The sequence below is a fragment of the Nerophis lumbriciformis genome, linkage group LG01 (genome assembly GCF_033978685.3).
Source record: "Nerophis lumbriciformis linkage group LG01, RoL_Nlum_v2.1, whole genome shotgun sequence".
Lineage (NCBI taxonomy): Eukaryota > Metazoa > Chordata > Actinopteri > Syngnathiformes > Syngnathidae > Nerophis > Nerophis lumbriciformis.
In genome coordinates this window covers 49,054,795-49,069,088 of record NC_084548.2, presented here as the reverse complement: position 1 = coordinate 49,069,088, position 14,294 = coordinate 49,054,795, and the positions used below count along the sequence as shown (strand labels likewise).

The 14,294-nt window shown below is 40.0% G+C and overlaps 1 protein-coding gene across 2 annotated transcripts in view; it reads right to left on the bottom strand.

Moving 5' to 3' along the window:
* bltp3a (bridge-like lipid transfer protein family member 3A) overlaps positions 1 to 14,294 on the bottom strand; it is a 28,123-nt gene that overhangs the window by 5,756 nt on the left and 8,073 nt on the right. The window contains exons 3-17 of one of the 2 annotated variants that reach the window (XM_061985366.1): positions 12,376 to 12,414; positions 9,396 to 9,487; positions 9,128 to 9,317; positions 8,891 to 9,031; positions 8,550 to 8,720; positions 6,203 to 6,383; positions 6,041 to 6,127; positions 5,637 to 5,807; positions 4,588 to 4,715; positions 2,765 to 2,906; positions 2,574 to 2,599; positions 2,406 to 2,462; positions 1,123 to 2,333; positions 802 to 986; positions 583 to 722 (exon numbers count right to left, since the gene is read on the bottom strand). In XM_061985366.1, coding sequence (XP_061841350.1) covers positions 583 to 722; positions 802 to 986; positions 1,123 to 2,333; positions 2,406 to 2,462; positions 2,574 to 2,599; positions 2,765 to 2,906; positions 4,588 to 4,715; positions 5,637 to 5,807; positions 6,041 to 6,127; positions 6,203 to 6,383; positions 8,550 to 8,720; positions 8,891 to 9,031; positions 9,128 to 9,317; positions 9,396 to 9,487; positions 12,376 to 12,414 — 2,961 coding nt within the window. Of the gene's footprint in view, positions 1 to 582; positions 723 to 801; positions 987 to 1,122; positions 2,334 to 2,405; positions 2,600 to 2,764; positions 2,907 to 4,587; positions 4,716 to 5,636; positions 5,808 to 6,040; positions 6,128 to 6,202; positions 6,384 to 8,549; positions 8,721 to 8,890; positions 9,032 to 9,127; positions 9,318 to 9,395; positions 9,488 to 12,375; positions 12,415 to 14,294 lie in introns of both variants that reach the window. The other variant, XM_061985365.1, reaches the window with a different exon arrangement.

Here is a 14,294-nt window from a genome sequence, read left to right as displayed (position 1 = left end):
AGATTTGCCGTGCGCAGAGGACGCTTGAGCAGTGCGCAATTGCACAGGCGCGCACCTTAGAGGGAACGTTACTCGCACGGCTGCGCTAGCATCACAGCTAACGTTAGCCATTCTGCTACCTCTCTGCTCAAGGAGGGCGTATACGTATGTGACGTATGTCGTGACAGTATGTGACGTGTGTAAGAAGGTGCGCTTGCTGTCTGTGAGAAGGAGACACAGGAAAGAGTGAGAAGAGCCTGTCGTGTAATGCCAGCAGCTAAAAGCAACTGCGTGAGAATCCACAGACCTGTGGATGTGTTGAAGGTGTGCTGGAAAATGCGGAACGGAAATTAGGGAGCAGCAGAAAAGTGGAATGTATTATTTAAATCGGTGCGTTGGAAAACACGGACTGGAGTTTTTTTTAAAACTGGATCTGGATCGGCATTTTCCCAGGCCTTGCCGATACGCATTTTTTGGCAAATATCGGCGGCCGATCCGATCCAAATATCGGATCGGGACATCCCTAGTACTAATTAACCGTGATAAATAGGGACGATTGCATAAGTAACTTCATAAATATGTTCCCTGAAAGTAGGAACTTACCATTTCTGGAGATACATCCTCTATACTTAGAGACAGGGAGCTGCTGAGATCAGCTGAAGATCCTCCTTCCGTCGCAGGAGCAGGGCTGCCTTGGCTGCCTGCAGGATTGATGTTGAAATGTGGAGAATCTCCACATGACTCTGGGAACATCATACAAAACGTCAACAAAAACGTCATCGGTGTCACGGACAGAAATAACATTGGAAACATTCTAAGCACCTGATTCCATGAGAACAACAAAATTGTCGCTTATGTCACTGCCCACAGAGAGATTTTCATCAGGCAGACTACCATCCAAGATGGCGCTGTCAAAGGAATGCTGGGAAGGCGACTGCTTCATCATTTGCTGCCGCAGACTAGTCGCCAGAGAGGGGGTCGATTCTTCTGGGCGTTGGACTTGTTCCCTGTAAACGCACAACAACATACACACACACAGTTGTGAAAATCATAAAGAGCCAACGGAAGCATGTGGGGCACAAGATGGCCTCCAGACGCCTGATTATATTGCCAACACCTCAGCAGGCGGGCACCAGCACTTACTTGGCTTGAGGACTGAATAATTTGCTCATCCCTGAGCCGCGACTCAACATGCTAAACGCGTCTTTTGTTATTGAAAACGCCCCTTTGGTCAAGTCCAGTGAGGCACTTATGGCGTCTTTGGTCGCATCTTTGGTGACGTTGATGGCACTTGACAGCTCTCCCTCCAAGCTGAAGGTGGACGGTTCTCGGGAGAGGGCAGGAGAGATTCCGGGTGAGAGTTGAGGGGACATGATGGGGGTTTCTTCAAGTCCTTCCAGTCCCTCTTCGACAGCCTCATGTGCTTCCTCAACTGTGCCATCTTGTTCATCTTGATCAAATGTATTGAGGGCTGCGCTGAGAGAGGCCACACCGTTTTCTAAGCTGCTGTCCTCTGGGATCAATTCTTCAGAGTGATGAGTGGGGGAGATGTCCGAGTCTGTTATGCTGGGGCTGTCTGTCTCTGGAGTATGCAGAATCTCTTCCTCAGGCTCCGTGACGGCTGGTGGCAACAGAAGACCCACTTCCACCAAGTCCAGCAGCACGGCAAGACAAACTGTGATCTGTTTTGTCTTTTGATCACAAGCCTCCCTAATGTCCCTTTGATCTCGACTTAATTCTATGCCCAAACGGGCCAGGGCGTCTTTCATTCTCAGCAAAGCAACGTACTGATAGTGGTTCAGCCACATCTTCACTGGAGTGATGGCATGAGCTATTAAGTGAAAAGAGGCAAGTGAAGCATCTTCTTTGGGTGGTTCTGAGGAAACCTGATGGCCCTCGCTGGGGATGGAGGGGGAACATGAACCACTTGTCCAGGCAGAAGGCTGGCACATCCATGCAGACATAGCAAAGGGTTCAATAAAAGGTTGCGTTTTGCCCTTGGGAAGGATTCTAGCCCCATCAAAACCTAAAGTAACACGGGATAGGCTCAGGGACCACACATCCTGGGACCGTAGTTGCCTCGTACCCACGGGCGGCGGTGTCGTCTCTAGCGAATGCTGGAGGAAGCTTGATGGTATTGCGCAGAAGGCAAGGCGATCTCTCGGATAAGGACAGGGCGGCGTGGGCTGGAAGAAAGAACAGCTTGCAAATGTGTCACAAGTAATGTTGAGGTCGGCTCTGGAGCCATGAGGGCAGTAGCGGGTGTTGCTGACAGCCATCTGAGGTACAGTAATTGAGAGGGACTGTGGACGCTCTGGATGATCCAATATGGAGGAATCCAAGGGTATTATCACCTAAACAAAACAAGTGTTGAAGAAAACTGACTTTTTTCTTTTCCAATCAAAATATGTAACTACTCAGTTCACCTTAAGCTGAGCTGCATCCAGACGGATGTCTACATGCTCGTCTGCTTTGCTGCTGTCCTGTAAATGGTAGAACGCTTTGACCTGATGCAGAGTGTGTAGCAGCCCTCTGGAAAACAGATTTATCCACAACACACTCTCTGGGTCCACACACAGCTGGAGGCCATTTACCTGGGAGTACAAGTTTGCGGTTGGCACTGAAAGTAGGAAACAGAAAAAGGGCAATAGTTGTTGAAATTTCATTATTTCAAGAAAATTAACTTCATAATTTGTAAATGTGCAACAGGTCTGTTCTAATAATTATGCTATAGTAAAAAACAGCTAAAGTGAAAAGAGAAGCCAAAAACAAAAACCTAAGTTACCCGAGCAAGTGGAGTTGTTGGGAAAGTAGTATTCAGTAAACTGCAGATGTATTGCTGGTACATTGTCTGGCAGATGTAGAGCTTTACGATTACAGGACAACAAAGGCTTAGTTTTTTTGTTCTGACGGCCCTTTGTCGACACCTGAATGGAAAAAATGACAAGAGTAACTTAGTAAAAAATATGGACAATTAATTCACAGTTAGATTATTATTATTTGTATAAGAAAAGTAAAAACTTAGTAGGATTTCCACATAGCTACTGAAAGGGTTTTGTCTGATCTCAGCACTCTTACTCTTACAACCGGAGTCAATCTCTTCAGTATTGTCAATGAACTGTACTGTCATTTTCAGAGACAACCGAGAGGTCAGTAGGTGGTGCTTTTATCGCTAAGCCAGTTTTGCCAACTTCTCTGTAAGGAAAGCAGCTATTGGCGGTCCTAAATGTCACTAGATAATGTCATCCCCTCCTTTGCATATTTGATTGCAATGAACAAGGTAGAGAGGAATAGCATTGTGGAAGAGATAAAAAAAAGTGAGTTAGAACTGCAAATTTACTTTATGATGTTGATTTTTATTTGAATTTAAATCAATTGGAGTATCAAATTTTATTAAAAGAATGAAGTGTTGTGACATTCACAAACGACCTGAACCTACTGGCTGGCTCTTTACATGAACGATGAGATGTATCTTAGTGTGACAGGACAGCAAAGAAACATTTACATTTACATCTCACTCTGTAAACCAAGGCAGAAAACAGAGGCAGCTTTACACATACTGTATGCATTTCATTTGGAGTCTAGACGTGGAGGCGTGAGGCCTCCTCTTTTGCTCTGACTGAAACTGGGACTGCTGCACGAGGCACCAGTTAACCTGACCGCCTTTGAGGAGGGGTTCACAGCAGCACCTGCTGCTCGTTTAGGACATTTATTGCAGAGTGATACATGCTTTCATGTTTTCAAAGAAATCCGAATAAGTCGTTAGATTTGTCGTTAGTCTCTTTAGATTTAGCGAAAAATTCACCAAGTCGGCAACACTGCTCTACTGCTTAAGTTACCATGGCTATGTAGCTGCATATCCTTTGTAACTGTCAAACTTATCATGGGTAAAAATAAATTCTGCTTTGTAGTACAAGTCTCATTATTGAGTATTGTCTGGTCGTCTTATGTCTTTTGAGTGAGTCTGCACATGGGAATCTGTGGCTGCCTAGCTTCTTGTGTGTCCTTAGTTTTTGTGAGCTATGGAGAGTTGCAGACATTTGATTTTGTATTTTTGAATCCTGGGTATTTTGGTTTTTAAACAATTTTTGAACAGCATATAATATTGTCACTTCCCTAAATTTGGGTTCACCTGGCCTTGAAACCACATCTTTTATGAAGTGAGAATAAGAGAAACAATTTTCCTGAGGGTCTGTATCTGAAGGGGAACTAAAAGCACCTTAAAATAACCTTGAAAATAATAATTTCACAGTGAAACATGCGGGTTAAAAAACATGACCAATTGCACAATCAAATTATAAAAAAGGCTATTCTCTAAACTTGCTGAGATATGTTTTTGTTTACATAAAAAAATCATATTAAATAGTTTACACATCTGATCGAGCACTTTAAAATATGGCATGGATAGGGCCATCTGGCAGTCAGGTGTACATATTGTGAACTAGCAAAAACTGTTTGAAAAATGAAACATAAAATACATCTATAGTTAGCATATACGTAGCATCGATGTTTATGCTATGATACGAACAAGCCCGCAGCTGTTCAGTGCTTAACTTACAGAGAAACACATTAGCAGGTAAATTAAATCAAGGCATTATAGAAACTTGCCTGGTGAATGTCAACGTCATCCATCCGGACCACCACACAACTTGACCGCAACCTTTTTAGTGAGGAGCTCTGGCTTCTGGCTATCTGGTCTTTTTCAGAGCACCTTGACTTTGGACTAGTTGCTCCATCTGTAGTGAGAGAGAACACAACATGCTTAGCTGTTTAGTGTTGCATTGTATCGCACTAATACTTCACAACCAGTGAATGGTTGTTTTCTAATCTAAACGCTGACCTTTCTGAGACATTTCTGTGTTATTCCCGTGCTGGCATAGGCATTGATTGTATCTTTACATGCAGTGACTGACAACTAATTACCTCCTTGAATCTGACTAAATATTGTGTTCTTAAAGTAAACTTGTTCTTAACAACCCTTATAGTTTCTCTTAACCCATGTGCAATGACAATTGGCTTATTTTGATGTGATGTTATTTTTAGGCTATAATTTTCCCTGTGGTATTACTACTAACTAGAGTTTAGATTATTAACACCTTTGAATTTGGATTAATCATGATTAATCGCAGGTTATTACTCACTTGGGTAAATTAACTTCAAAATACGCCAAAATTTGGACACAAATGTAACTTTATTGTCAGGAAATGAAAAAAAAAAGTTTTACTTGAATGCATGTCATTTATTTGCTCAAAACTTGGTAACAATTTTATAAAGTGTAAAGTCAGGGTGTATTTTGGAGTAACATTTGCCAGCTAGCACACCAGTCAGAGTGCATTGATCTGATCACTGACCATATAGGTTAAGGTACAATAAAGAAGCATGTACAGTCCATGATTAATCTGTGCATGTACATTAATAATGCAATGATGTTTTGTGATTAATTACATGACTTAGTCTGTTACTGTTGACAGCCCTACGATTAACATTCGCAAAGTAACACAACTGAAAAAGCTCCCTAAGAGAACATTTTGTTAATTAAAATGTGTCTTTTTTCCCCCAATTATTTGTTTCAAATATAAGGAAAACGATATGCACTGCAGCTTAATATTGAAGTGTACTGTAGAGCGTCCAATGAAAAGGTCAGGAAAAACCCATACCTTGAGCTCTTTTTGCAGGTGAGTTATTGTGAGGCTCAGGCCCTACAGTATGTGGCCCTGGGAACGCTGAGGCCTCAGCTCTTCTCTGGTACTCCTGCAGCAGTTTCCCTGCCCACTGGGCCTGAGCATCCATGGCTCCGCTGTACCGTTCCCAGTGTCGACATCCATCAGCTGTGAAGGAGCAATACCACATGGCAGTTCAAATGTAGCAACTTAAAAACAACTGAAACAATTACACCAGTGATGGCAATATAGCATAAATTGCAGTTAAAAAGGCACTGCTTCAGATTGAGAAATGTTCATTTACAATGTTTTATAGTATAACTTTCCCAAGTAAATTTCTTAGAACAGCGAGTCCCAATTGAAAAAATTTTTTAGCGACACACAAACTTTATTCCACTCACCGGGTCTATGGACAGGATAGTAGTCAAACCCCAACTTCCTGAAGGTCAGCTGCATGGCGCCCTGTAACACTGGAGGTTCTTCTACATCTGACATCAAATTGTAGTTGTTGTGGGTGATGATGCTTTCTCAGACAATTGTATTTTAACACAAGTCCCATCTACCTTCAGCCACTGAAGAACTGTCATTGCATACATGCAAGTCCAAGCGAGAAACAAAGGTGTGGTAAGAAGACTCTTTCACGTCGAAGCGATCAAAGTAGTGACTCGTGTTGTTGGGTGAGGCACTAGGAGGGGGTGGTGAATCTGTCCAAAGGTTATGAAGACCAGGTGATGGAGGCGCAGCCTGCAATGCACAAGTAAGAAAATTAAATGGACTAATAGTAGTGGGGCTGTCAAAAATAAGAGTTTACCAATTTAATTAATCACAAAAGATATTGCTTTAATCTTGTACAGTCTTGGACAGTTGTCCCTCACCACATCGCATTTCAAATATTGCGGCTTTGCCAATTCACAATTTTTTGGGAATATGCGTATATAATGGAGCCTTGATTTACGAACTTAATTGGTTCTTCAACATGGTTCGTAAACCGAAAAGTGTATATAGTGAAACAGAGTTCCCCATATAAAAAACAGTGTAAACATGACTACCAGTAATTGGTTCTAGCCTCGACAAAAGTCACTATTTTAGTAAAAGGATGCACACTTTGAAGACACTACAATGTATGTCAAACAAACATAACAAGGGGGTAATGAATTAACAATCCCCTTATCAAATCAACGGTTTGCAGACATGGTTCGCACACAGACCCATAGTTGGCGTAATCTATAGGTTCCTAAACCGAAAAGTTCGCAAATAGAAGGGTGTGTAAATTCGAGGGCCCTTTCTTTTTAAAATTTTTCCTCAAGCATTTTTTTGGTGCTATTTTCACACATAAAAATGGCCAAACTAGCTAAAAATATCAATACTACAATAGTACTGGCCACTAACAGAGACCAAACCAATCAGAGCGTGCTGTTCAGTATCGTGGCAACTGATTGGCTCGGCCTCAGAGAGCATTACTATATTGGATTAAAAGAGTGTAAAAGTGACTATAGGGTGTTATTTGATGTCTGGAGGGGGCTCACAATGCTAAAAAAATGTATTACACAAACAGTGATCACGTCACACGTCAGTGTGATGATAGTTGGAGCGGTGTGCTCTGCACCATTCAAAACAAACTTAGAACATTAGATAAAACTGAGGTAATTGGTTAGTGGCGACAAACTTTCTTATTATCGGCGCACATCATGTTTAAAATAGCATCTTAAAACTAAACATGAACGTGAGGATGGTGATGCTAGCATGAATGCTACATAGACAGCAAACAGAGGCCAACAAACTACTGTATGCTGGGCTAGGGTTGCCAACCTTCCCTTGAAAAACGGACTCATCCCGTATTTAGTAACAAAAGTATGCGTCCCTTATCAAACTGTAAAGGGTCGCACTTTGTCCCGTACTAATGTGTAAAATCAAAACAGTCTTTAAAATGTCAATGGAATTATTGCACGACAGGACACTTTTATTGCATTTTCCAGTAAAGCGGCAGCCCTTTCAAATCAATCATCACACTTGTAGAGGTGAAGACGATGAAGTTGGCCAGTGTCTTGAGAAAATGTGCTACCCGTGAACTTAACTCTTACTGTACTTACTGTCACAAAGGTTTGAACAAATCAATGAGTTGCAGTTTATTAAATTTTTTTAAAAGTGTTCCTATATGACATTCTGACTACAAATTTGCATTTGTATACAAATATTGGGGTATTTTCTTCAGCAAATGTTATTTTTTTAAAGCAAATAATAACCTGTTAATAATCATTATTAATCTGATTAAAAGAAATAATTACTCCCCATCCCCTCAAAAAATAAATTAATTTTCTTTTTATGGGTTTACTTTATCTCATTAAAAATACATTTTATAATATCCAATATTATTTATAAAATATAAATCATGCATTTAAAATGGATTCAGTGCAAACTCAGCGTGATAACTTCTGTACATGTACGCTTATTGCTAGGAAAACAATACAAAGCAAAAACAATACTGTATATTGTTGGGTACATCTTTGTTACAAATGGCTTTTTTTATTCAATTTTATTGGTTTCTATTGTGGTTTATTTTAGTTATACTTTTAACACATGTTTTTATATCTTAATTGAATTTTAGGGTGTGTATTAGCTGTATTTTTCTGTCTTTGTTAGGTTATGTGCCTTTTATTATTATTATTTTATATTAATAAGTGTTCTGTATAGCACTTTGGTCCACTTGTTTTTAAAGTGCTCTATGAATAAAGTTGTATTGGATTGGATTTTATATTTGGGAAGAACAAATATCAAACTCCAGTGGTACAACAGGTGTGGAAACTTGGCTTCAGATGAAAAAATGTGGTAATGCTATAAGACTGAAAACGCCCACTTAATCTATTTAGTCCATCCATTGACTTTTACGGACGTCATCACAACACGAAGTACCTGCAGGGACTCTGCGGTCATGCTCTTCCTTTGCTGGGCCGACTTCTCCATAGCCTCACTGAGAGACTTAGAATAGCGTATGATGGCTTTGAGCTGGGAGTCCGTCAGCACCCACAACAAGTCATCCAGAATAAAAAGCAGTTTGGAAGCCAGCACGTTGCAGTCCTTTATCTGGATGGAACAATGAAGCATTTGTGACAAGGATACTTCTTATGCACGCTAAACCACATCACCACATCTTTGTCATCACATACACATTATGTATGTTTTACTTATCACATTCATGCATATGACATTTTCTCAGAATATAGCAGTAAAAGAATGACTAATAAATGTCTCACTCTGCGTTTTAGAGCAATCCGAATGCGCCCCTGGTTAGTGATGAGGCGCAAAGGAGTGCTACCTAGATCCTGATCGTCACTCTCGATGGCGTCTGCCTCGATACGTAAAGTCTGCCAGTTTATTTCCTTGAACGTCAACACCTGAAGCAGAAAACACATTGTTTTCAAATCAGAATACTTTACAGAACATTTAATTTGCTTCACTGAAACGTAAAGTGGAATATATGTGTGAAGGACCTCTCCTCTCTTCGGGTCAGGGATGCGGGTGTTGCGGAGGTCGCTGCGCTCCCATTTAGGGTTAAGGCTGTTGCCCTGCAGCTGCCACAGCTCAAAGGACGCATGGAAGGCCCGAGCCTGGACTTTGATGGTGATGGAGTTGATTCGAACAGACATGCCCTCCACCACTTTTTCCGCAAAGCCGTACTCGCTGTCAACAGTCACAGCAGATGTGAGTCCAAGTGCCAGATGCAAAACAATGACTCAGCAAGATTCCTCGCAGGCTTACCTCTGACCTGCTGTGATGGCAATAGGAGAGGGGCCATTGGGAGGACGTGGCTCCTCACACGTTCTCATTTCTACCTCCACCTTATCCAAGAACTGTACAAACCGGGAAACAATTGAGCACGTATGCATAGAAATATTTACAAAAGATAAAGAACACAACCCAATGTGCAAAATAACAGACTGTAAATATTACATTCAAGATGCTCACGCTAAAGGTGCAGAACTGGAAAGTGGGCTTTTCCTGTTAAATCTTGCTTTCCGCGTATTCTGCCATCGACTCACATACTTTTGTTTTAACGCGCTTCTGAGGCTGGAATAAGTCCAAAGCCCCTGGAAGGTGATACATTATATTGCACTTGAGGTCACTGCTTCACAAACATTTCTACTAGGACCGCACGATTAAGCAACATTGAATTGACATTGAGGTTTTAATTAGTGCGGTAAATAACTGAAAGAGGCTGAGGTTTTTTGTTTTGTTTTTCTCCCCCATTACCAGCATTTGAGTGACAGACATGTTCGCCAACAAGAATTGTTGAGCCTCGCCTTTGTTCGTCTCTTGCTGTAAACAGGGAGAAAGATGTCTTACATGCTTAGGGCGTTTATTTAACAGTAGATATAATTGAACACAGTGAGCCCTCTTTTCAGTCATTCACAATTTTCAATCTCTAGTGAGAAGTTGTGCAAAGCAACAAAAATTAGAAGGAGAAAAATATAATTTATAAAGCCAAACGTCCCGTTGTGCTAATATTTCAGCTTCAAATCGGATAGGCAATGTACGCCCACCAACACGGACGAACAAGCGCAAATGCGTGATGGCAATAAACAAAAAGACAATGTCCGATCTCGTTATTTCCAACAGGGAGAAAAAAATGCACTTTAACATTTGTTTGTTCATTTATTTAGGACAACAACGTTATCTACCTTCCAATTAAAGTACAATGATAAACAATTTTACAGTGATGAGAAATAAAAGTCTATATCCTTTTAAATGGTTACTTGCAGCAGGACATCGCGGTTAGCTCACAGTACAGCAGCAGAGAGCTAGTTAGCTGTCTGTTATCAATGCGCCGCTAAAAAATAGATTGTCTGCGTTAGGGCTTATAATAACAATATCGCTAATATTTGGTTAATATTCAGGTCACAATATGTAAATAGAGTATTGTTGGCGGGTTTTGGATGGTTATTTAGAGTGTTTGTGGGGGAATTGAGAGCCCCATTGACTCAATTGTTAGCTGACTTTTTATTTATTTATTTACGACTTAAAATGCATAAAAAAAGAAAAAAGTTTATGTTCTTGTCTAACCTAGGGATTGTGAATGATATACAGCACATTTCCTTCTAACCTTTGCATATTTTCAGTATGACTGATTAGTGTTGCCAATATTTTGGTACCGGTACCAAAATTATTTTGGTACTTTTCTAAATAAAGGGGACCACAAAAAAATTGCATTAATGGCTTTATTTTAACAAAAAATCTTAGGGTACATTAAACATATGTTTCTTGTTGCAGTTAAGTCCTTATAGTGAACATACTAGACAACTTGTCTTTTAGTAGTAAGTAAACAAACAAAGGCTCCCAATTAGTCTGCTGACGTATGCAGTAACATATTGTGTCATTTATCATTCTATTATTTTGTCAACATTATTAAGGACAAGTAGTAGAAAATTAATTATTAATCTACTTGTTCATTTACTGTTAATATCCGCTTACTTTCTCTTTTAACATGTTCTATCTACACTTCTGTTAAAATGTAATAATAACTTATTCTTCTGTTGTTTGATACTTTTCATTAGTTTTGGATGATACCACAAATTTGGGTATCAATCCGATACCAAGTAGTTACAGGATCATTCATTGGTCATATTCAAAGTCCTCATGTATCCAGGCACATATTTCTTGAGTTTATAAACATAATATAAATTTTTTTTAAACGAAAGAAGATGTGATGCCAAAAAATATCGACGTAATCATAGTAGTATCGACTAGATACATGCCTGTACTTGATATCATTACAGTGGATGTTAGATATAGATCCACCAATGGCGTTTGTTTACATTTTGATGCAGGTGAGCTACGGTGTGTAGTGAAGCATGTTTAGCAATTCCTCGTCCTGCAGGGATGATACTTGTAAGAAACTTACTTTATTTGTCGCCATGGAGACCAGGATTAGTGATTTAGAAGTAGCTGAAACACTGCCGACGGCGGATGGATGTTAGCTGCTAGCTAGCTAGCCATGTCTTAAAGTACCTCTTCCTGAGGTTGTTTCAGTGTTATAACTTCACCTTTATCGTTAGTTTTTAAGGCAAAATGCGTCCGTTCTCCCTTGTCTGTCTACACACTGTGTCTGCTTGTAAGTACTTCGTGATTGTGTGCCGCCGAACATGCTCGTCTGCTCCTAAACCAGGAATGTCACGACGTGACTTAAACGCGGGCGGTGCGGGACCGGTACGTTTCAGAGACGGTATCGTACCGAAAATGATTCATTAGTATCGCGGTACTATACTAATACCGCTATACCGTACAACCCTATGACTGATCTGATACTATAGTTAGAGTGCAGATGCGCTTCCATCATGACGTTATCCAACCCCAAATCTACGGAAATTGCCAAAGACGTTCGCAGCGGAATATTCAAAATGTCCGTCTGAAATTGTGGCATTTTGGGATGTTTAGACGGTATTTTCACATAGTTTGTGGATTGTAAATACAATTGGATATGGGTTAAAGGATACAAAAAAAGGGTGAAATGACAAAGTCAACCTCATTAGTAATGAGCGCGCCTTTATTCAAAACTTAAGCACTTTTGCCTGACTTAAGCGAGTGGGCGTATCCATAAGCTGTTGGGAGAATGCGAATAAGAGAAACATGTGTAAATTCAAACGTGTTAAAACATACTTAAACACAAACAAGAGAATAGGGCCCCAAGAGAGAAGGAAAGTGTGGCAAGAGCTTTTCAGGGAGGCCAAAATCAAACTCTTACCAGACAAATAGGACTTGTTTTTAACTTGGTCCATTGGATCTGAAAAGACAAGAAGACTGCAAAGTCACTTAAGGCCCAGTTAAAAACATTGTGTCCCTGACCTAGTGTGATACAAAAAAGCTAAAAAATTACTTTATTTTTACAAGATATTTCCCGCACTGACACAGGTTCTCAACGTGTAGTGAAAAAGCAAAAACAACAGGCCACCCTAACCCAAAATAAATACAATAGAACAATTATAATTTGAAAAAGTTTTAGTCTTTTAGTGTTTAGTCTTATGATTTCAGCAGACACCCCTTAATAACAGTATATTTGCAAGGCAATCCATGATACTTTTGCATGCATGTCAATGTATTTAATATCCACTGTGTCAGACAACAATAATCACTTATGTTCTAAACTACTCAGACTGTGATTACAGTGGAATTTAGAAAAAGGAATAATACACAAATAGAAATTAGTTTAAAATATGTCTGTTTACAAATGAACTCAGCATTTTTCTTAATTACTGCTTTACTGAATAACTGTGAACATGAAATTTAAACTATTTCAAGATAAAAGCAAGTTTCTTCTCAGCCAGTTTGGCTGTGTGGGATTACTGAAAAGGGACTTTAAATTCTATTGCCGTTTTTTTGTCCTCTTTTTTTCATTTCTGTCATGCATGTGTTTTGGGGGTTTGCGTGCGTGTTTGGCATTTGCTGCATTTTACTTTTGTTTTTCAGAAGGCAGCATTCATATGATTGCAACATTTACTCATTGTGTTTGTTTATTAAGATCCCCATTAGCTGCTGCCATAGCAGCTGCTATTCTTTCTGGGGTCTGAAATTTCACAATGCTTTTTATATATGTACAGCATACGAGTAAAAGGGAATACAAACATTCAGTCATAAATAACAACACTCAAAATACAAAACCCAAAACCAGTGAAGTTGGCACGTTGTGTAAATCCTAAATAAAAACGGAATACAATGATTTGCAAATTATTTTCAACCTATATTCAATTGAATAGACTGCAAGACAAGATACTTAATGTTCGAACTGGAAAACTTTGTTGTTATTTTTTGCAAATATTAGCTCATTTGGAATTTGATGCCTGCAACATGTTTATAAGAAGCAGGCACAATTGGCAAAAAAGACTGAGAAAATTGGGGAATGCTCATGGAACACTTATTTGGAGCATCCCACAGGTGAACAGGCTAATTGGGAACAGGTGGGTGCCATGATTGGGTATAAAAGCAGCTTCCATGAAATGCTCAGTCATTCACAAACAAGGATAGGGCGAGGGTCACTACTTTGCGAACAAATGCGTTAGCAAATTGTTTAAGAACAACATTTCTCATCGAGCTATTGCAAGGAATTTAGGGATTTCACCATCTACGGTCCATAACATCAAAAGGTTCAGAGAATCTGGAGAAATCAATGTGCGTAAGCGGCAAGGCCGAAAACCAACATTGAATGCCCGTGACCTTGGATGCCTCAGGCGGTACTGCATCAAAAAGCGACATCAGTGTGTAAAAGATATCACGACATGGGCTCTGTAACACTTCAAAAAAACATTGTCAGTAACTACAGTTCGTCGCTACATCTGTGAGTGCAAGTTAAAACTCTACAATGCAAAGTGAAAGACATTTATCAACAACACCCAGAAATGCCGCCGGCTTCGCTGGGCCCGAGCTCCTCTAAGATGGACTGATACAAAGTGGAAAAGCGTTCCGTGGTCTGACGAGTCCACATTTCAAATTGTTTTTGGAAACTGTGGACGTCGTGTCCTCCGGACCAAAGAGGAAAATAATGATCCGGACTGTTATAGGCGCAAAGTTCAAAAGCCAGCATCTGTGACGGTATGGGGGTGTATTAGTGCCCAAGGCATGGGTAATTTACACATCTGTGAAGGCACCATTAATGCTGAAAGGTACATA